This window comes from Candoia aspera, chromosome 4 (genome assembly GCF_035149785.1).
Source record: "Candoia aspera isolate rCanAsp1 chromosome 4, rCanAsp1.hap2, whole genome shotgun sequence".
In the NCBI taxonomy this organism is placed as follows: Eukaryota; Metazoa; Chordata; class Lepidosauria; order Squamata; family Boidae; genus Candoia; species Candoia aspera.
In genome coordinates, this window is record NC_086156.1 from 69,409,153 (window position 1) to 69,432,269 (window position 23,117).

The 23,117-nt window shown below is 42.9% G+C and overlaps 1 protein-coding gene across 2 annotated transcripts; it reads left to right on the top strand.

Annotated features, from left to right (window-relative positions):
• The first annotated feature begins 1,429 nt into the window (after positions 1 to 1,429).
• MTHFD2L (methylenetetrahydrofolate dehydrogenase (NADP+ dependent) 2 like) lies at positions 1,430 to 22,727 on the top strand. Of its 2 annotated transcripts, XM_063301970.1 has the most exons (5): positions 1,430 to 1,759; positions 4,063 to 4,170; positions 5,790 to 5,882; positions 19,144 to 19,269; positions 21,719 to 22,727. In XM_063301970.1, the coding sequence occupies exons 2-5, from the start codon at positions 4,119 to 4,121 to the stop codon at positions 21,829 to 21,831; spliced, it is 384 nt and encodes a 127-aa protein (XP_063158040.1). In that variant the 5' UTR covers positions 1,430 to 1,759; positions 4,063 to 4,118; the 3' UTR covers positions 21,832 to 22,727. The 2 variants fall into 2 exon arrangements, with proteins under 2 accessions (XP_063158040.1, XP_063158039.1); XM_063301969.1 differs by lacking the exon at positions 1,430 to 1,759 and having other exon boundaries at positions 3,913 to 4,170.
• Positions 22,728 to 23,117: the final 390 nt, after the last annotated feature.

Below are 23,117 nucleotides of genomic sequence, written 5' to 3' on the forward strand. Positions count from 1 at the left end.
CTCTTACTATTAAGAAAATTATTCTAGCTTTGAATCAGAATTTTCCTTCTTATAATTTAAATCCATTATTTCATGTCTTGCAATCTGGAAGGAGGCTAAAGTCCTCACCTCCTTCTGTGTGACAGCTTTTCAAGAATGTTATCATATCCCACCCATTTTCTCTTCTCAAAGTTAAGTATTCCCAGTTTTTTCAGTCTGTTTTCATAAGATGCACAGTAGTTTCCAGTCCCCTAATTATTGCTACTCTTCCCTGGGTTATCTTTAAAATTGAGCACCCAGTACAGTACTTGAGGTAGAGTCTGACCAAGACAGAATAGAGGGAACTGTTAGTTCCATAATTTGGACACTATATTTCTGTTGGTACAGCCTAAAATGGCACTTTCCTTTTGACAGCCACATTATATGCCTGAGTTATACTCGGTATGTAATTAACTACTATTCTAGTACCCTTTTTAAGTACTACACCAAGCCAGATATTCCCCATCCTGGGGTGTGTGCTTTACTTTTGTCTCCTAAATGAAAAACTTAATTTGTACACTGTTCAGAGTTGCCTGACTGAAGAGGGTTATAAATTCATAAATAAATTAATATTCAGCCATTTTGTCTAATCTCTCAAGATCATTCTAAATGTTATTTCTGACATCTAAGTTACAAATTATCCCACTTCATTATGTGTCATCTTCAAATCTGATAAGCGTTCCCTCTTCTTTTTCACCCATCCAAGCAATTAAGAAAAATGCTGAAGAACACAAGACACAAGATTGGATATCTCTTGATTCTTTCCTACTCTGATGCTTGGTACCTCTCAGGTTTGATGAGAATCACTGATGAGCACTCTTCAGTACGATTTTTGAACCAGCTATGTATCCATTTAATTACCATGCCATCCAATCCATAGTTAACTATACTGCTATTCAGAATCTCATGGGATATTCTCTCAAGTGTTTTGCTGAAATCAAGGAATATTATATCTACAGCATTCCCATGGTCCACTAAGGAAATTAGGGGAAAATCTGTCTTGATTCTGGTGACCATATGAGCATCCTGGTTATTGATTCATTTAAAGCCTGAGACCAGTTTTTAAAAGCCTAACAATACAACAGTATATCAAATATAAAACAACAATGTTGTACAGGAAAGCCTGAGACAATGAGTAGTGTGAAGGAAACACCAGGTGACAGAATTTATAACACCGTTAGAAATCTTAATTGTACTTCTGAGCAGGAGGTCATTGCTTTCCTCCTATGAGACCAAACTTCAGCTGGTTCCCAAAAGGCTGCTGAATGTATAACATGAGCATCATGTTTTCTTGGCAGTAATAGGAAAATGGCTCACCATTGCCTTCTTCCAGAATGTTGGTATTTTCCAGTCTACTTATACTGTAGCTCAGAGGTTTCCTGACAGTCTCCCATCTGGCCATGCTTAGCTTTTTCAAGATCAGCCATGGTTGGCTAAGTGCTGCCACCTGCTGTGGTTTCTTCAACAAAAACGAGTAAGGTTAGTCCAGCAAAACATGTTCCTGACAATTCTGGTAATTACTGCTTTCTGGTAATTACTGCTACTGTTTTCAAGGTGCTTAGAGATTGATCTCTAGAATTTTCTCAGGTATCAATGTCAGACTAAATGAATTGTAGTAGATTTGTTTTTGTTTTTGTTTTAATTACAGGGTCAGTATTTGCTGTTCTTCAATCATCTGGCATCTACCATTCTCTACCACTTCTCTGTGATAATATATACAGGTTCAACCAATAAATCCTCAGTAAGTACCTACGATAGTCTAGGATACAGTTCATCTGATCTTGGAGATTTAAACTCATTCAGAATTGTTAGATGTTCCCTAACCATGTTTCTGTCAATCTAAAACTTTAATCTTGCCCTTTTATTCTGCTCTTCCAAATTGCCTGATAGAACACATAACTCTGTTGTTAGAAAAGTCTGAGGCAATGTAAGTCGAATAGCTTTTCCTTATCTTTCTTATATGTTGCTGTTTTCATTAGGCAGCCGATACATTGGATCTTTTTTCTTCCTTTTATTTTCAATTGATCTAAAGAAGTCCGTCTTACTCTTCTTAGTCTCAGTTTGCAAAGTCATTCAGAGTTCTGAAACTACCATTCCAAGGTACCTGTTTGTGCTTGGTGATCTGGCATCTTTCTAACTCTTATACATGTCCTTTTTTGTTTTAAGATGTCACAAAGCTTTTTGTATCATCACATTGGCTTCTGCTGTCCTTCATTCTTTTTTCTCACTGTGTGTTGACTAGTACTGGCAAACTGTACTGTTCTTTCTCCCTGTTCAAATGCTCAGTGAATTTGGTCCTTTGAATCTGGTCATTTATTTATTTATTTATTCAATTTATATTGCCACCCATCTCACCTAAGTGACTCTGGGTGGCTTACATAATTAAAAACAACAACAATTAGAAATAAAACACAATAAAACCCATCAGAACAGATAATTAAGACATTAAAACTAATTTGCAGAAGAGTACAATACATTACTAACAATCCAACTAACCAGCAGGCTTGATAGCACCCCCAAGCATGATGACAGAACCATATCTTAAGAGCCTTCCGGAAGGCCAGCAGGGTTGGTACTAATCTAACCTTGGGAGGAATGATGGGTGGGTGCTGCAGGAAAGGCTCTCTTTCTGGGTCCCGTCAGATGACATTCCTTAATAGACAGGACCCTTAACATGCCTCTCTTGCCAGACCTGATGGGATGGGTAGATGTAACCGGGGAGAGGCAGTCCCTCAAATAACCCGGCCTCATTGGTTGCCTTATATTTCTCCAACAGTCTTATTCCTTATTCAGCAGGAAATTGTTCCCATGGCTGAATATGTTGCCCATGCTTTGTCTAGGCTGCCTTATAATGTAACTTTGAGAGCATGGCACTTGAAAAAGAGAAGCAATAAGTAATTTAAAAAGTATTATATATACTCATGGATAAGCTGAACCGAATTTTTTGGGTGTATTTTGGCACCTAAAATTATCAGCTTATTTGTGAGTATATATAGTAGTTTTACTTCTATCCTAATATTCTTTAACAGTCTGAGGTATAAGCAAAGTATTGATTATATACAGTACTTCCAGTATAAGACTTCATTGTGTTTCCTCCATGAAACTTTAGAGAACAGGTCTAGATGTCACTGTTGAACATACAATCTTTGTACCACTTTCCCCATCACTTCATGGTCTAGAAAAATTACAAAAGAAGATGGAGCTATACAGACTTTCAAAAAAAAAAAAAAAGGACCAGGAGCTGTACGTCCAGTGTGTGTGTGTGAACGTGTGTGCGCATGCGTGCACACGCTGCCATGGTGTTTCACTGGATCATAGCCCATCAGGAAGAAGGACAGCCATTCTCACCCATGCTGCTGTGTTTGTAGGTTGAGAATTGGCTCCAGATAAAAGTTTATGTTGGGCCACTTGCTTCAGGTGCAGTGCTCAAATTTCTCTTGCGTACACATGCTTTCTGATTTGTGATTTCTAAGTTCCAGAAATAACAGTGGAATGGCAGTCAAGTTATATAAATGCCCTGTTAAAAGTGACTGAAGGCTGAGCAGCAAGTGTAGAGTAAGCTTTCTTGAATTATCCTGCACATAGTAACACAATTTATTCTCCTTACTCCTAAGGCTCTTGTACGGTCTCCATCTTCTCCTTAGGGATCGTATTTTGTGTTTTATATAAAGTAAATTTTAAAATACTAGTTTTAAGAATGAATAAAATAAAATTACAGTTAGATAAATTAGCTGTGATTTAAAGTCTAGCTTTAATCCAAAATGTGATTTTCCAGAATGTAATTTTATTTGTAAACTGTTGTCTTCAAGAACTCATACTACACCTTTTGTAGTAATAATAGTCACACATTATTTAACTGAATAATTATTCAGTTATTCACCTAAAAACAGAAAACAGTAAAAACTTAAATTTACCATTCTATCATAATTCCATGGTGAAAAAGGAAATTCATAATATGTAATCACACCTTTTCACAATGGTAAAATGAAAGATTTAATTTCACATGCTTCAATATGATTTTAGTTATGTTTATTTTTCTGGAAGGAATACAAACATTTGGAAGAAATGTTGTTGTAGCTGGAAGATCGAAAAATGTTGGAATGCCTATTTCAATGCTTCTACATACTGATGGAGAACATGAAAGGCCTGGAGGTACGTTGAAGAACATTTTACTTTATTCCATTGGAAACTTGAACAGGGAGAGAAGGGAAAGGGCTAAAGAAGACCTCATTCTTTATTGCCTGTGTGGTGAAACCTGTTTATTTAATCAGAAATAAGAGTTTCTTTGGAGATAAGTTTACTTTGTGGATAAATAAATATCCTGCTGCCACTGTTGCTAAACGATAAGCTTGCACTGATGTTGTCCTCTTTGTTTTTACCTCTTTTCCTGAATTCTTAAGATGGGGGGGGGGATTCTGTTTCACACTGATTCAAAAGACCAGTCGTACTTAAAAAAATAAAAACTCTTTTTATCAATAATATTGCATGAGCAAATAACATGGGATAACAGATGTTTTTGTTTAGAAATACAGAACTCCATCCTTATGCACAGAATGATAATTCACTTTTTCACAAAGATCACCAATGTCTCATCTTTTCTCTATACTGATTGTCCCCTTTTACTTTACTCTTCTTCTTTTTGCTGTCATCTACTCCTCTGCTCTCTTTTTACACCACTCTCCAACTCTTTCCAGCTTTCTGCCCTGCCTTCCTAATAAGGAAGACTCCCATTAATCCGTTATTTTGTACAGTATCTATCATTTCTTCAGATACCCCTTCTCCTTCAAGCTTACCACTATTATTCTTGCAGAATACTGTCTGAGCAGAAGATTTTCTTTGCCTTAAAATGTAAACAAAATCTGTATTTTCTGTGTTAAGAAAGCTCGGTCTTTCTACTGTAGGCTGTAAAAATCTGGACAACCAAAAGATGGCAGCAAAGAGATACAAAGAACTCTAGCTCTGCTGCCACTTAGTGGACATCCAGGTTTTAACAGCCCAGATCTGGTAGTCCTTCATAAAGCATTTCACATTTTTCTTTCCAGGTATGCAGACTATTACAAACTAGATTTTCATGCCTTGCATGTGTTGCATCCAAGGGTGTGAAGCAAAAATCTAAGGATGAGAGGCTAACTCATCTAGGCCACGCTGAACTTTATTTCCTGACTTCTATTTCTTTTTGACCAATAGCACCTCTGAGATTTTTGAAAAAATTAATCTTGTTCCCTCTCATTCAACATACTGTCAACCTTAGGCAATGTTTAGTGATACTGATTGCTTCCTTAGAATAAGATGGCAAGCATCAGTAAAGTTGGATAATGTTTTATTATTCTAGAATGGGATCCCCCTGACTTTGAATGGTGTGTTGTGGGCTATATTCCCAAAGCAGTCAAAACAAAAAAGTGGGCAGAGCCAGAACAAAGATTATATTTAATTTGTCATTTAAATGAATTAATGCCTTTTATTGCAATGATAACACAGAATGAAATATCTGTTGACACTGATGTTCTACAAATGTTTAGTAACTTTTGTCTCCTATTCTACATGGGGAGGGGTTTTGGAAGGGCGCATATAACCCTGGGATCACTGGTTGTGCAGTTTTACTTAATTGGGTCCTGAAAATAAATATCTATAGCACAGGGCCTGGTGACATTTAATGAATTACAAATGAAAGGAAGTGCTGTAGTGCAAACCCTTCATTTAACTACATCAGGGTGGTAATTTTAATCATAGCTGTAAATTAGCAATAATTTTTACTATTGTATGTGTGACAGGTGATGCTACCGTGACAATAACTCATAGATACACGCCAAAAGATCAGCTGATGATCCATACACAGCTTGCAGACATTGTAATAGTTGCTGCAGGTGAGGAGCACTACCAGTCTTTAAATTCAGACAGTAGATCTGAACATCAATATTGTATTGTTTCTGTAATTCACAAATTTAACATGTTTTTGCTGAAGCAAAATGTGCTAAGATAATGTGAAAATCAATATAGATTTTAAGGAAGTAGTAATATGCAATTACAATTCATGCAAATTATGTTATCTAAATTGGCTGTGGAGCATTCACCAAAACTACAACTTCCATTTACTATTCTCCTTTATTTTTTCTTGGTTTGCTTTTGTTTTGATTTTTTTTATTGGCAATTTGGCAGAACTCTTTTAAAAATAAAAGTGCCCTATTAACTACATCAAGAGATAGGCGTGGTTTTGTGCCTCCCAAAACTCCATATATGTGGTCACATATATACACAGGTATATCTACCTTCACATCTTCTCATACCAAACACACAGCCACACAACTTATCCATGCACCCCAATCTATTACTTAATGAGACATACAATAATGTTGGATCAGTAGTGGGTGTCCCCTCACATGGACTCTTAAGTTAAACTTCAGCCTGATTTTTCTGGCATTCAGATAAAGTGATAGTCTTAAAACAACAATAGAGGAAACAGAAACTTTTGATCTACCATCTCTCAATTTTGGTGGGCTAGTCTTGCATGAACAAAGATGCTATTCCCACCCTAGATGATAAAATCCAGTTACAGTTGTGTGACAGACCAGAATTGTTGTTTGTTTGTTTGTCTGTTTTTGTAAATTTTATTATACAATGGTTTAGGTTATTCTATTAAGAGATTTTGTTTGAATTTCTTGTGAGGAACAAGAAGCATATTTCAAAATGAGCATGTTAGTAGTTCATAGTAGAACAGACACACCAACCTATCTGTGGAAAAAGGTTGTCCTCAGACTTGCAGTTGACTTAATTACCTAATTACATCTGAGAATTTACAGAATTTTTGGCATGCAAATATAATGATAGGTCTGTTTAATACTGCAAATGCCAAAGTCTACTGAGTATCATTCCCCCCTCCCCCTTTCTCCTTGTTCCTGATTTGTCCTTCCCAGGCCACTGATTCTCCTGCCTAAGTTGCCATAAAAGTCGTGGCAAGGGGGGTCTGGCTTTCTTCTCAGTTCTGCCAGTCCCAACTTTTGGCATTTGTTTTGTGAGAACCATCTGCCCTTTTTAACCTCTGTGGCACTCTTCTACATCTTCTGTTGCTTTCTTCTTTTCATTTCAGAAATGGAAGTTAGGTTTGCCTCCTTCTTCCCTGAAAACACTCCCACTCAGCATTCCTGTTATAATCCCTCTGTGTTCTCCCTTACATGTCATTCCCTGACATGGAAGGCTCCTTCATGCATTATTAACCTTAACCAAGAACCGCATTATGTTTTATCAGTCTCTTCTGGAGTTGCCTTTTTTTCTGATCATAATGGATATGAGTCTTTCCCAGCCTCTTGTCCTCCAATAATGTTGGATTAGAACTTCCAGAATTCTTTCCCATAAGATTATTTTTATTTATATATTTATTTGTAGCATTCAGGTCTCATTTTCCTTTCTGGAGTTCCAGATAACCTGTATACCATAGTACATCCTTCCTCCTCCCAAATTTTTCTTCAGAACAATCCTGTGAAGAAAATTTAAGTGAGAGCTGGTAATTTTCTTATTAATACCCAGTGAGCTTCATTGCCAAGTGGGGATTTTAATTTCAGGGCAGATCTGCACTTTCTCCTTGCCCTATCACCAGTATGGGCCATCCTTCAGTTCTGGAGTACCGAAACTGATAAGGTCATCCTCCACCCACTCCCAGCCCATCACAAATGCACCCCCCACGCCTGCTGTTTTCCAAGTAGTTCTGTAGTGATTCCTTCCAATCTAGTGACAGCTTTGATTGGATACAGCACCTAGCGTACCACCTCCCCTCCAACAGCTGGCCACTGCCCAATACAGCTGTTTTTGTCCTGGACTGCCAGACTTCTAGGTGCTCTGGTGGTTGACAGCTGCCATTTTTAAACAAAATTATGGTCCATTAAGCCAATGAACTTTTCTCATCCTGTGTTTTCCTATCTCTTCTAGAAGCTCATAACTTCATTCAACCCTTACATCTCCCAGTGGGCACCCTTTTGTTTTCTGTCCAGGCTGGGTGAAGCATGCTCCCCTTGCTTTCCCATCTCTTGCCCATAGTATTGTAAAACCTCTCTTTGTTTTATTTTTCCTAAAAAAATTAGTTGCAATGTAGGCATATTGAAATGAAACTTCAATAAATGCTACTTTGATTCAATGAAGCCGAACCATCAGTTTTCCTTGTTACGAAGTTTCCTTGGATCTGTGGTAGAACATACAAATAAAGGAACAACTTGGTCCATTTGTTTTAATTGTTCCGGCATCAAAGCCACAATGGAATAATAAAAGAGGGAGGGAGGGAGGGAGGGGGTTTCATTAGTGTCAAAGGATTGAATATGGGAAAGAGTTGTGAAGGCATGCATGTATGAAAACATCTGGGAAAGTAAAGTAAAAGAATGGGGCTAGCGAGGAAGGGAAAAAGAATCCCCTAAAAAAGTCAGGCACCAGGATATCTACCCACACTGATTTGCCTTCCCTGCCTGGATGAGAACGGCTTGAAGGAGGGGAACAACCAGTCAGAACCTGTAACCCAGTCCAAGAATCAACCTGGCCCTGTTGCCAAACCTTTGCAATCCAGACTGGAATTTTTAAAGTCAGCTTCAGTAACAGCCAGGTGCAACATGGGAGACATGGCTATGTGGAATTGTGTTGTTTATTCGTTTAGTCGCTTCCGACTCTTCATGACTTCATGGACCAGCCCGCGCCAGAGCTTCCTGTCGGTCGTCAACACCCCCAGCTCCCCCAGGGATGAGTCCGTCACCTCCAGAATATCATCCATCCATCTTGCCCTTGGTCGGCCCCTCTTCCTTTTGCCCTCCACTCTCCCTAGCATCAGGATCTTCTCCAGGGTGTCCTGTCTTCTCATTATGTGGCCAAAGTATTTCAGTTTTGCTTAATATCATTCCCTGAAGTGAGCAGTCTGGCTTTATTTCCTGGAGGATGGACTGGTTTGATCTTCTTGCAGTCCAAGGCACTCAGAATTTTCCTCCAACACCACAGTTCCAAAGCATCGATCTTCCTTCTCTCAGCCTTCCTTATGGTCCAGCTCTCGCAGCCATATGTTACTACGGGGAACACCATTGCTTTAACTATGCGGACCTTTGTTGTCAGTGTGATGTCTCTGCTCTTAACTATTTTATCGAGATTTGTCATTGCTCTTCTCCCAAGGACTAAGAGTCTTCTGATTTCGTGACTGCAGTCAGCATCTGCAGTAATCTTTGCACCTAGAAATACAAAGTCTTTCACTGCTTCTACATTTTCTCCCTCTGTTTGCCAGTTATCAATCAAGCTGGTTGCCATAATCTTGGTTTTTTTGAGGTTTAGCTGCAAGCCAGCTTTTGCACTTTCTTCTTTCACCTTCATCATAAGACTCCTCAGTTCCTCTTCGCTTTCAGCCATCAAAGTGGTATCATCTGCATATCTGAGATGGTTAATGTTTCTTCCAGCGATTTTAACTCCAGCCTTGGATTCCTCAAGCCCAGCATGTCGCATGATGTGTTCTGTGTACAAGTTGAATAGGTAGGGTGAGAGTATACAGCCCTGCCGTACTCCTTTCCCAATCTTAAACCAGTCCGTTGTTCTTACTGTTGCTACTTGGTCGTTATACAGATTCTTCAGGAGGCATACAAGATGACTTGGTATCCCTGTACCACTAAGAACTTGCCACAATTTGTTATAGTCCACACAGTCAAAGGCTTTAGAATAGTCAATAAAACAGAAATAGATGTTTTTCTGAAACTCCCTGGCTTTTTCCATTATCCATCGGATATTGGCAATTTGGTCCCTAGTCCCTCTGCCTTTTCTAAACCCAGTTTGTACATCTGGCAATTCTCGCTCCATGAATTGCTGAAGTCTACCTTGCAGGATCTTGAGCAATACCTTACTGGGATGTGAAATGAGTGCCACTGTTTGATAGTTCGAACATTCTTTAGTGTTTCTCTTTTTTTGGAATGGGGATATAAGTTGATTTTTTCCAATCTGATGGCCATTCTTGTGTTTTCCAAATTTGCTGGCATATAGCATGCATTACCTTGACAGCATCATCTCGCAAGATTTTGAACAGTTCAGCTGGGATGCCGTCATCTCCTGCTGCCTTGTTATTAGCAATGCTTCTTAAGGCCCATTCAACCTCACTCTTCAGGATGTCTGGCTCTAGCTCACTGACCACAACGTCAAAGCTATCCCCGATACTGTTATCCTTCCTATACAGGTCTTCTGTATATTCTTGCCACCTTTTCTTGATCTCTTCTTCTTCTGTTAGGTCCTTGCCATATTTGTTTTTGATCATACCCATTTTGGCCTGGAATTTACCTCCGATGTTTCTAATTTTCTGGAAGAGGTCTCTTGTCCTTCCTATTCCATTGTCTTCTTCCACTTCCACGCATTGCTTGTTTAAAAATAATTCCTTATCTCTTCTGGCTAACCTCTGGAATTTTGCATTTAATTGGGCATATCTCCCCCTATCACTGTTGCCTTTTGCTTGCCTTCTTTCTTGAGCCACTTTTAATGTCTCAGCAGACAGCCATTTTGCCTTCTTGGTTTTCTCTTTCTTTGGGATGTATTTTGTTGCCGCCTGTCAGGCTCTGCCTGCTAACCAGTAAAGACACAGACACTAGTGTGGGCTTAGGCTCTGGCTTTATTGATAGAACAGAGTGCATGCCTTTTAGAAAAGCTGAGAGTGAGTGGAGCGCACCGGAACAGGATTTAAATAGCCTGCGCCGGTCAGCGCTCCACCCCTTCTTACTTCGGGTGCGCCCCGAGCCCCGTCAGTTCCGTTGCCAGTAGGTGAGGGGTCATGGAGCCCCTCCTGTGCTCCGGGCATTTCCTTAATTGCTTCCCTGGCTGGTGATGGTTCATTGCTGGGCGATCAGGTTCGTAATCTCTTTGACAGCTCGGGCACGCCTCGTGGTCTGGTCTTGTCAATTACCTTCTTTGCAACATTGTATCTCTCTCTTCCGCACCTCCGGCTAGAGTTGATACTTTGTTGCCAGCACCTGTTGCTCTCTTTTGTTAGCTAGTTGCCTTTTCCCTTAATCCGCCCGGTACCCATTTCCCTGCATTGTCATGCGAGCCGTTGCGATGTCACAAGCATCGCAACGGTGATCATGACATACTGCCCCACTTTGAGAAGGTTAAGCCACGGGTTTGGAGGGGTAGGCGGTATGGAAGGTGCGGATCAGGTCGGGGGCCTGGACGTCACGGGCAGCGACCCACTCAGGGTGTGGAAAGTGTTTCCAGTTTACGAGGTATTGGAGGGAGCCCCGCCGCTTGCGGGAGTCAAGTACCTCCTTCACTTCGAAGTGTTGCTGCCCGTCTATCATCACTGGTGGAGGGGGGGGGCGTGCGTGGGTGCCACCGGGAGGGATCACTTGCCAGCTTGAGTAAGCTGCAGTGAAATACCGGGTGCAGTCTCTTTAAATTATGGGGCAGGTCCAAGCGCACCGTGACTGGTTTCACGATTTGTGTCACCTGGAATGGTCCAATAAACTTGGGGGCCAGCTTCTTCGACGGTTGCGGCGATTTTATGAATCTGGTGGATAGATAGACCATGTCCCCCACCTGAAATGTTGGTTGCTGGTGCCGGTGTTTGTCCGCTTGTAATTTGTACGCCGTTTGTGCCTCTTTAAGTGCGTCCTTGATGACCAGCCAGGAATCTGCGAGTTTCTCACCCCAATCACAGGTGGCCACTGTTGGGGATGGAGGCTGAGGTAATTCCAGGATGGGGACAAACTCCTGACCCGACACTACCCCAAAGGGGTTTTTTCCCGTGCTTTGGTGTATCGCGTTGTTGTATGCGACCTCTGCAAACGGGAGGAGGTCCACCCAGTCGTCTTGGTGATAGTTTATGTAGGAGCGGAGGAATTGCTCCAGTGTGGCGTTAAGGATCTCTGTGGATCCGTCCGTCTGGGGATGCCAGGAGGTTGACAGGGCTTGCTGGGTACCTATCAGTTTCAAAAAAGCCCGCCAAAACCTCAAGGTAAATTGTGTGCCCCTATCGGTCACCAAGCGGGAGGGGCAGCCGTGTAGGCGGTACACGTGGACTAGGAACAGTTTCGCCAGCTGTTGGGCTGACAGGATCGAGGCGCAGGGGATGAAATGCGCTTGTTTTGAAAAGTAGTCTTTTACCACCCAAATGACCGTTTTCTTTTGGCTGGGCGGTAAGTCGACTATGAAGTCCATTGAAATTTCATCCCAAGGGCGGGAGGGTTCAGCCACGGGTTGCAGCAGCCCCTGGGGTTTGCCAGCCGGTCGCTTGGCCATAGCGCACACTGGGCAGGATGCCACATACGTCTTGACGTCCTTCCTCAGTGAGGGCCACCAAAACTGTCTCCGAGTCAGGTGTAGGGTTTTCAAGAACCCGAAGTGACCAGCCTGTTTGCTGTCATGCGATCTGTTGAAGATCGCCTGCCGTTGTGAGTCGGGTACATATAACCTTCCCTCCGCCCATGCGAGGTCCTGGTTCATAGTGACCTTGTTGGGGTTGGCGAGGAGCCAGGGGTCAGATTTTAATGCCGTTATAAAATCTGCTCGTAGCCCACCTGGCATTTGAGGTTCTGCGTCTAGGGGCGGGTTGCATCGTAGTTGTTTGCGAGGGGGGGCAGGCTGTCCCTGAGCTCGACCTCGGGTGACCGCTGCCATACCCAGCTGGGAATCGGAAAGCACCATCCCTACGATGTCGGAGATAGGCTCCGCATCCTGAGGCAGTTGGGAGAGTGCGTCTGCCAGGAAGTTCTTTTTGCCTGGTATGAACTTCAGCTGGAAGTTGAACCGGCTGAAGGACTGAGCCCAGCATATTTGCTTGGGACTGAGGCGCCGGGGTGTACGGAGTGCCTCGAGGTTGCGGTGGTCTGTCCAGACCTCAAATGGGCAAGTCGTCCCTTCCAAAAGGTGACGCCAAGCCTCCAGCGCTGCTTTAACCGCAAATGCTTCCTTTTCCCACATGTGCCAGCACCTCTCTGTCTCCGAGAATTTCCTCGAGAGATAGGCGCATGGCTTCAGGATTCCAGCGGAATCCTTTTGCAGCAGGATGGCACCTATTGAGAAGTCAGAGGCGTCCACCTGCACCACAAAAGGCCGTTCAGGGTCCGGGTGAGCTAGAATTGGCTCCGCTGTGAACAGCGCTTTTAGCCTGTCAAACGCGGTTTGACAAGCAGGAGTCCAATTAAGTACGGCCCCTGGGTTTTTTACCTTGCACGTCTCCCCGACGCCTTTGGTCTTGAGCAAATCGGTTAAGGGTAGGGCGATTTCCACGAACTCCCTCGCGAAGGACCTATAGAAATTCGCGAACCTGAGGAAGCTTTGAAGCTGGCGCCTGGTGCGTGGGGGTTCCCAGCTCAAAACTGCCTGAACCTTTGCAGGGTCCATCTCTACGCCTTTGTCAGAGATTCTGTACCCTAGGTAGTCCAAGCGCGACTTGTGGAATTCGCACTTGGATAGCTTAGTGTAGAGTTTGGCTTTCCGGAGCTTAGTGAGGACTTGCCTCACTAACCTCTCATGTTCCCTCTGTGTCCTCGTGTAGATGAGGACATCATCCAGGTAAACCAGTATGCCCTTGAATAGGTGTTCATGCAGTACCTCGTTGATGAGTTGCATGAAGACCCCCGGGGCCCCCGCAAGACCGAATGGCAGTACCTTGTATTGGAAGGAGCCCAAGGGGCAGTTGAATGCCGTTTTCCACTCGTCCCCCTCCCTGATGCAGATTCTGTAATACGCCTCGCGGAGGTCGAGTTTGGAAAACACCCTTCCCTTTGACACGTGTGCTAGCATGTCCTTTACGAGGGGTAGGGGGTATTTGTTGGATAGGGAAGCGGAATTTAATCCGCGGTAATCGGTGCATAGTCTCAGGGTGCCGTCCTTCTTTTCCCGAAATAGGACGGGTGTTCCAACCGGTGAGTTTGCTGGTTCTATGAAGCCCCTGGAGAGGTTTTTGTCCAAGAATTCCCGCAGCGCCGCTAATTCTCTCTGGGTCATGGGGTAGATCTTGGTCTTGGGTAATGGGACGTCTGGGAGCAGTTCAATTGTGCAATCCGTCTTGTGGTGGTGGGGGTAATTGGTCCGCCTCCTCTTCTCCGAAGACATCTGCAAAGTCTGCATATTGCTCCGGCAGTCCTTCTGGCGGGGGGGGGGTCGTGGGTATGGTCGATGACTTCTGCCCTCCCCACTATCGGAGCAGATGGTTTTTCTGGTGTCAGTGCCTGGTAGACCCCATCTTTGAACTTGATGGAGCATGTCCTCCAGTCTATGTGTGGGTTGTGGCGTGCTAGCCAGGGGATCCCCAGCACTACTATGGGTTTCCCTATCTGGGTCACCACAAAGTTTATGGATTCCTTGTGGGTGCCCATTGTCAGGGTGACCTTTCCAGTCCTCTGGGTGGCCGGTCCCCCCCCCCCCCGCTGTAGAGCTGTCTAGTTGTTGGAACGCCAGCGGTTTAGGGAGGGGGCAACAGGGCAGTTTTAGTGTGGCGACAATGTCCGGGTGGATCAGATTTCTGGAGCACCCAGAATCCACCAGAGCTTCGACTGCAATGGCTCTAGGGCCATAAGAGAGTTTAATTGTCCCTGCCAGGATGGAGGAATCGTCACTCACCCTGGGGTTGTTGCGCCCCTTCTTCACCACCTGCCCAGCAGCGCTGCTTAGAGCAGGTGGGGAGCATTTTCTGCCAGCTGTTTTTGGGCGTCGATCGCGTCCCCTGCGAGGTAGGCGACCGCGTCCTCATCCCGGGTTGCTAACGCTCCTGTCTGGGGGGGTTGGATGGCTTGTGCGGCGTCTTCGGTGTGGGTCTGGGCGGGCGATCCATTGTCCTGTTTTTGGAACAGTCCGCCGCTCGGTGGCCTGTCTTCCCACACCTGGTACACTGCCCGCGGGCAAGCCTCCGTTGTTGGTCTGTGTGCCAAGTCGGGTCCGACTGTGGGACTGGTCCTCTGGTGCTGGGAGGGATTTTGTCATCTGCGGTTGCGAGCAGGAACATGCGCTGAGCATGCTCCGCTTTTCCGGCTAGGCAAATCCACCCGTGAAGGGAGGCTGGGTCGTCCCTGTAGAGTGCCCATTGTAGCACCTCCTGGTTGAGGCCACGCTTGAACATGTCGATCAGGGTGGCCTCAGACCATTCCGTGATTTTGCCTGCGAGGACCTTGAACTCAAGGGCATAGTTGGCCACCGTTTTTCTTCCCTGGCGCAGCGCTTGAAGTGTGCACTTGGCCCTTTCCTTCACCAGGGGGTCCTCAAAGTAATGCTTCAGCTCGGCTAGGAAGTCGTGGAATTTGGCCAAGGCTGGGGCTCCGGACTCGGACATCTGCACGTACCAGTCCGCAGCCCTGTCTTGGAGCTTGGTGGCCACTGCAGAGATTTTAGCGGCTTCTGTGCTGAAGCAATGGCCGTATTGCGCCATGTAGTCCCTCGCATTTGTTAGAAAGAAGGACAGTTTCGTAGGGTTCCCGTCGAATTGTACAGGGAAGTCTTTGGCGAACCTCCCAATTTGCAGGACCCCTACCTGTGGGTGGTGAGGGATGGCTCCCACTGGCCTGAGGCCACGAAGCCCTGCGACAGAGCCTCGTGCTTGGCCCCTTCCACTCGGGGTTGTTGGTGGGGTGGGTATGGTGCCCCGATCCCCTCTTGCCCCCTGTGCCGCCTCAGTCTTGGAGCGCTCGCCTACGATCATTGCCAGGGACTGGAGCATATGTTCCAGGTCTCGTACCTTGGCTTCCAGGGCCGTGTCCTTGTCTAGTGTGCCCCGGTCTGCCAATGTCGGGGACAGGAGCAGGTGTTCAAGGTATCATACCCTGGCTTCCAGGGCCGTGACCCTGTCTGGCGTGCCCTGGTCGTCCGACGTCGGTGCTGCCAGATGCTGTCCGGTTTGTAGTCTTCCGCCGTCCTGCTCGGGCGTTTGGGGGTAGCGGAGCCTCCAGATGGAGTAGGGTGTTCCCATCCAGGGTCCTGCTCCGCCGGCCCAAGTGAGGAGTGGTCCCCGACTTCGTCTTCCGTCGGGGTTCTCCCGTCTGGGTTGGAGCTCCAGATCTGGAACTGGGGTGCAGTGTGGGCAGGGAGGGTGTCCGTCTCCCCTTTCGGGTGTGCCGCCTCCAGCAGCTGTCGGGTCGCCTCTGCCTCTTGCAGGCCGTCCCCGGTTCCATTTTTCGCCACTTGGTCTCTCCCGTGGAAAAATTTTCGTCCAGTGGAGCTTGGCGACTTTGGTTTGGTCACTCTCAGCTTTATGTCAGGCTCTGCCTGCTAACCAGTAAAGACACAGACGCTAGCGTGGGCTTAGGTTCTGGCTTTATTGATAGAACAGAGTGCATGCCTTTTAGAAAAGCTGAGAGTGAGTGGAGCGCGCCGGAACGGGATTTAAATAGCCTGCGCCAGTCAGCACTCCACCCCTTCTTACTTCAGGTGCGCCCCGAGCCCCGTCGGTTCCGTTGCCGGTAGGTGAGGGGTCGTGGAGCCCCTCCTGTGCTCCGGGCGTTTCCTTAATTGCTTCCCTGGCTGGTGATGGCTCATTGCCGGGCAATCAGGTTCGTAATCTCTTTGACAGCTCGGGCGCGCCTCATGGTCTGGTCTTGTCAATTACCTTCTTTGCAACATTGTATCTCTCTCTTCCGCACCTCCAGCTAGAGTTGATACTTTGTTGCCAGCACCTGTTGCTCTCTTTTGTTAGCTACTTTTCCCTTAATCCGCCCGGTACCCATTTCCCTGCATTGTCATGCGAGCTGTTGCGATGTCACAAGCATCGCAACAGTGATCATGACACCCCCTCCTGAACAATGTTGCGAACTTCTGTCCAGAGTTCTTCTGGGACCCTATCTACTAAGTCCAGTCCCTTAAATCGATTCTTCACCTCCACTGCATATTCCTTAGGAATATTAGTGAGCTCATATCTAGCTGATCTGTGGGTCTTCCCTAATCTCTTTAGTCTGATCCTAAATTGTGCAAGAAGAAGTTTGTGATCTGAACTACAGTCAGCTCCAGGTCTTGTTTTTACCGACTGTATAGATGTCCGTCACCTTTGGCTGCAAAGGATGTAGTCAATCTGATTTTGGTGTTGTCCATCTGGTGAAGTCCATGTATAAAGCTGTCTCTTAGGTTGTTGGAAGAGAGTGTTTGTTATGCAGAGTGAGTTGTCTTGGCAAAATTCTATCAGCCTATGTCCTGCTTCATTTTGTTCTCCCAGGCCATGCTTACCTGTAATTCCAGGTGTCATTTGACTGCCCACCTTAGCATTCCAGTCTCCTGTGATGAAAATAACATCTCTTTTAGGTGTGTTGTCCAGTAGGTGCTGCAGATCCTCACAGAACAGCTCTACTTCAGCTTCTTCAGCATCTGCGGTTGGGGCGTATATTTGGATTGCTGTGATGTTAGATGGCTTGCCCTGAATTTGAATTGAGATCATTCTATCATTTTTTGGATTGCATCCAAGCACTGCTTTAGCCACTTTACTATTAATTATGAAGGCTACTCCATTTCTTCTGTGGTCCTCTTGTCCACAGTAGTAGATCTGGTGGTCATTTGATGTGAAGTGGCCCATTCCAGTCCATTTCAGTTCACTGACGCCCAGAATGTCTATCTTTAATCTTGACATCTCACCAATAACCACATCCAATTTGCCCTGGCTCATAGATCTTACATTCCAGGTTCCAATGATGTGTTGATCCTTAGAACATCGGATTCGCCGTTCACCACCAGCACCGTCGGCTGCTAGCCGTCCTTTCGGCTTTGAGCTAGCTGCATCATCACGTCTGGGGCTAGCTGAACTCATCCTCTGTTTCTCCCCAGTAGCATTTTGACCATCTTCCGACCTGGGGGTCTCATCTTCCAATGGTATACCGAGATATCTCTGGTTGTACTGATCCATTTAGTTTTCATGGCAAGAATACTGGGGTGGGTTGCCATTACCTTCCCCAGGGATTGCATTTAGTCTGACCTCTCTGTCATTAACTTCCAGTCTTGGGTGGCCCTTCACGGTTTAGCTCATGGCATCATTGAGATGCTCAAGCTCCAGCACCACGACAAGGTAACGATCCCTTGCTGATTTATGGAATTGCCCTTAATCAAATCAGTCCTAGGTGAGCACCATTTATTACTCCCAAATTGTTTAGTGTGCAATGACCCAAGGAGGGTTCATTATATCCCATATAATGGTATACAATATATATGCATATATACAATCTCCCAACCTGGGTCTATGTAACCAGATGCAGTATTTTCAAAGTGCTTTTCAATAAGGCATTTGAACAGTCTTCTTAATCTATGATAAATGGACAGGGATGCCATATTTTTCTCTGTTCAGATGAATACAACTGTATCACAGCTACACATTATTCAATGAATCATTCTCCACACTTAACCAGCATAACCTTCTCCTCATTCAGATCACTTTCAGCTAGTTTCATTTAATCAGTTGATTTTTCATGTTCCATACCCAGTGGTCTTATCTAGTGGGAGGGACTGATAGTGTGACATTTTTGCAGATTATAGATGCCGCATTTTTCTGGTTCTTTATAACTGTATATTGAAAATTTTTAAAAAAAGTTTTGCAATTGTAAAACAGAAAAGATTTAGAGAAGAAATTTCTGCAGGTATTGGACTGTTCTTTGTTCAGGAATTTATTTTGATGAATGATTAGTGTAAAGCCCAGAAGAATTCACAGAAGTAGTTTGATAGTTCTTTGAATCCTTTCTTTCAATTCTTATATCAGTCCTTTGAAACTTGTTGGTATGCCAAACCTTCTGTGTCGCTTCATCTTTTGATACTTATTGTCGGCCATCCGGAGTCACTTTGAATTGGGTGGCCTTACAAATGTAATAAATGAAATTCCCCATAAGTATTCAGGATTGAAATAGTTTCTGTATTTCAAAATATTGAAAATATTTTGTGTACTGGCTAATGTATTTCTCAGCTTGCCAGAGCTGACCTTGCAGAATGCTTTTGCAGAGAATTTGTTTATTATTATTACTGGTGAAAAATAATTACTTCATATGGTTTCTGGAACTTGTGCTTCATTCATGTACACTGCAATAAAAAGTGTCAGTCATAAATCTATCTATCTATCTATCTATCTATCTATCTATCTATCTATCTATCTATCTATCTATCTATCAGAAAATTAAGTACTTCCAGGTGAAACACTTTTCTCTGGGTCTGTAAACCTAATTGCATTGGTGGTTTCAGGTATTCCAAAGCTAATTACTTCTGATATGATTAAAAGAGGAGCAGCAGTGATTGATGTTGGTATCAACCACATTCATGACCCTCTCACAGGAAAGACAAAGTTAGTGGGAGATGTAGACTTTGAAGGTAAGTCAAATTCCTGTATTCTTAGAAAACAAAATATTTTTTAATTAAAGAAATAAATCTTCAGTCTTGAGCTTTCTTTCAAGAGGAAGAAATAAAATAAATGCTTAACACCAAGTGTAATTAAAATTTAATTGGAAGTTTATCCCCCTGGATGCATTTCACCACAAATTCTTCTACTATGATTGCATGTCTATGGATCTCTTGTAAGTCTAAGGTGCCATCATGTGCATAGAGGTTCCCCTGCCTATTTATGGACATCCATTTCAGAGTTTATTTTGGAATCAAGACATTAATCCTATAGATTATCTGTGTATCTCCATTAATTGCATTTCATTACACAAATTACCTCCATTTCTACACAGTAAAACCTCAGATTAATAGGTCTTAATTTAGCAAATTTCTTTTATATAATCCAATATTGAATGATATATATACTTTATGATGTCTTAGGGAATATTGTTGCTGGTTCCTATATATAGTAGATAAAAAAGGGTATCTGTATTTAGGAGTTACACATTTTGGCTAAGTATTACTCAACATTTGTAACTATTCAAGATATATAATTGGAAGTCATTTCTAGTAGATTTATTATTCAGGTAAAAGAATCCTGGAGTGCATTATCACAGAGCTTTAGTACAGAATGTAAAATGTGCCTTATGTTTGCCAAATCTTCAGAGAACAAAATTATGCCCTTATTAGGCTATTTTTGAGTAATTTTCTGGAATGATAAATTCTATTTGGGACTTTAAAGACTTCTAAGAATGAAGACCTTCCAACACAGAGGATCCTGTTTGTCAAGAATGAATTTCATTTCTTTTAGAAGTTGAAGCAGCAATTCAAATTTCTGAAATTTCTGAAAGAATTGCAAAATGATGATACTTTGTTCCCCCAGGTAAAATTTTTAAATGGAACATGGCCATTTCTCAAAACCTTTGAGACATATGCTCTGAAATTAAATATGAACTACTATGCTAAACTGTATTCAGAGAATAAAAGTAATACAGTCTAAAATAGATGATAGAGGTACCTAAACATGGTTGGTGGCCAAGCTTCCCTGGTCTCAGGGAAATGTCTAATTTAGGTAAGTCTAATTTGAGCCCGAGGGACGCGGTGGCGCTGCGGGTTAAACCGCTGAGCTGCCGATCGGAAGGTCGGCGGTTCGAAACCGCGCGGCGGGGTGAGCTCCCGTTGCTAGTCCCAGCTCCTGCTCACCTAGCAGTTCGAAAACATGCAAATGTGAGTAGATCAATAGGTACCGCTTCGGCGGGAAGGTAACGGCGTTCCGAGTCGTCATGCTGGCCACATGACCCGGAAGTGTCTATGACAACGCCGGCTCCAAGGCTTAGAAACGGAGATGAGCACCGCCCCCTAGAGTCGGACACGACTGGACTTTACGTCAAGGGAAACCTTTACCTTTACCTAATTTGAGCCCAATTAAAATGTTATTTGTCAGATCAATTTCTAATGTTGTAATTAGAAACACAGATTGGAGGTCTTCCAACCTCTTATGAACTTTTCCTCTTCATCACTGCTCTGAGTTTTTTTCCCCTTATGAACATAGTTAAGGAAGCCATAAGAGCTGTTGTTTAGGGATCCAGACATTTGGGGGGAACTATGTTTACTAAAGGAAGAAGAACTCAAGTGATAGAATCTATGTTTTTAAAAGGTTGTCATGCCCTCAATTCTATTGGTGCCTAATGAAAATGGCAATGGTTGTCTTTTTGTCCTATGCCTCATTACCACCACTATATTTGGGTTTTTTGTTTTCATTTGTATTGGAACAGTGTTTTTGAAATTTAATTAAAATTTCTCAGTTTCTGCATTTATAAATAATAAACAAGTATAGCTTTGGTTTCAGGAGACTAAGCTAATTCCACAACTGGGCACATAAACAATAAATAAATAAAATTGAAAGAGGCAGTGGCATACACAGGGGATGTTAAAACAGGCAAGATGGTGGTTGTGATGTTGCAATTGATCCCCTGCCCCTTCTACATACTGTACAAAAGGAGTAGGACTTCTGTTATGATGCTGAGATCACCACCTTGCCTGTTTTGACTCCCCCTGTGGATGCTGCTTAAAACAGACTATACCTGGTGACATGAAAGTAAATATGCATGCATTAACCCTGCGATTCATAAATGACTATTCAGCCAGCGGGAGAAACCATCACATCCTGCTAAAGGAATACCATGTGTGTCTGAGTCAGATCTGAGTTAACTTTTAATTTAATATCATTTCAGTTGGATTCCATTAATTCCTAATTTATTTGAGAGTATTTGTAGGAGGAATCATATGATGTAAAATCCTGGAACTGGAAAACATTTTGCGTTTTGGATTTATGTGTCCTATGAAAATATTGTTGTCCATTGTTGGGGGAGGATTGCTTTTGATTACACATATTTTAATCCACGTTTTTTACACAATTTTTCCTTTTTTTAAATATCAGAAGTAAAGAAGAAAGCTAGCTTTATCACCCCTGTCCCAGGAGGTGTAGGACCAATGACAGTTGCCATGCTCCTGAAGAATACCTTAATTGCTGCAAAGAAATTGATTTACTAAAATGTACAAATTGAAGTAATTCTATAGTTATATAAACATTTATTTTTGTTACAAATGTATTTATTAAAATGTGTTTATTCATGTCAGATTATTGAGAAGAGATTTATTTCCAAAACTGTTACAAAAATGTGTACTTACAATGGAATATGCATTTACTGATTTAAGGTATGAATTGGTGTAACTTCTATGCATAACCCCAGTCTAAATGTTTGGTTCATGTTAGAGTTGTGCTGTTTTTGCAAAAGTGTATTGTCAGCTGGATTTGCAAGTAAAACCAAAACCTGGGTCTGAGTTTCAGATGTATAATGCAACTCCAGCGAAGAAGAATAAAGGGCTCATAATCCAGTCATATTATGCACATGGGTGTGGGGACATTCAAATGAATATCCAGGACTGTGACAGATGCTTAACAGAAATGAATCAAGAGTTTATCTCTGGAAATAAGGGTTTTGATGACTGAATATATTGTTATGTTCACAATTGCAAAAAAATGAAATAAATTGTGTACAAATTTTAAGAATATGTTCATTAGATGCTTTTGATCTAATCCTGACTGAGATACGTATTTATGTAGAAAGGAAAATGTCATTCAAAGGAAATGGCTGTGTTTCCAAGCAGTCTTCATCTACCTCTAGTTGGTTTTTTATATTCAGGAACTAGACATTGATCAAGTAAGTTAACCCTATTTAACTCACAGAAGCATCATTCCCTTATGAGTTTCTGTCTCAGAGGTACAGTAGTTTTGATTAGTGTTACAAGTCAGAATGAATGTTCAGATAGAATACCTGTGATTGTTGCAAATAAAGCATATTATAAATTTTTTGGTTGATCTTATGTTGTTAGGAGCCCAACCAGACACTTAGCTACATTCCTTCATTCAGTTCCCAGAATAAAGCCCAGCTGGATTCTTTCAGATAAAAAATGTAAATAATAAAACATATTTAAAATCCTCCCTTTTAAAAAAATTATTCTACTTCTATCTAACACACATATGAGCCATTAGAATTTTTAAGAGTGGAGATGGAGACTCTTAGCAAAGCTTATCTATCATTATCCTGCGCTTAGACAGACTTGGGATGTTGCATCATAAAATTCTTAATTGATGGGTCAGCCATTCGTACCACTGTTCATACATCCATACAATTCAATGCAAAGAAATACACCTGACAAAACAAATTTTCAGATAGAAGTTATCATAAATGTGTAGGAAAACGTGCAAGAGAATATAGTGTAACTCATTTGGGGAGTGACTGTCATTCAGATTTCCAAGGGACTTTCCTCCTTCC

Bases quoted from the DNA above. Each gene is read 5' to 3' on its own strand.
- MTHFD2L (XM_063301969.1), top strand. From the start codon at position 4,032: ATGATTTTAGTTATGTTTATTTTTCTGGAAGGAATACAAACATTTGGA. The intron at 4,171-5,789 runs GTACGTTGAAGA...TATGTGTGACAG, and splicing joins AGAACATGAAAGGCCTGGAG to GTGATGCTACCGTGACAATA. The intron at 5,883-19,143 runs GTGAGGAGCACT...TGGTGGTTTCAG, and splicing joins CATTGTAATAGTTGCTGCAG to GTATTCCAAAGCTAATTACT.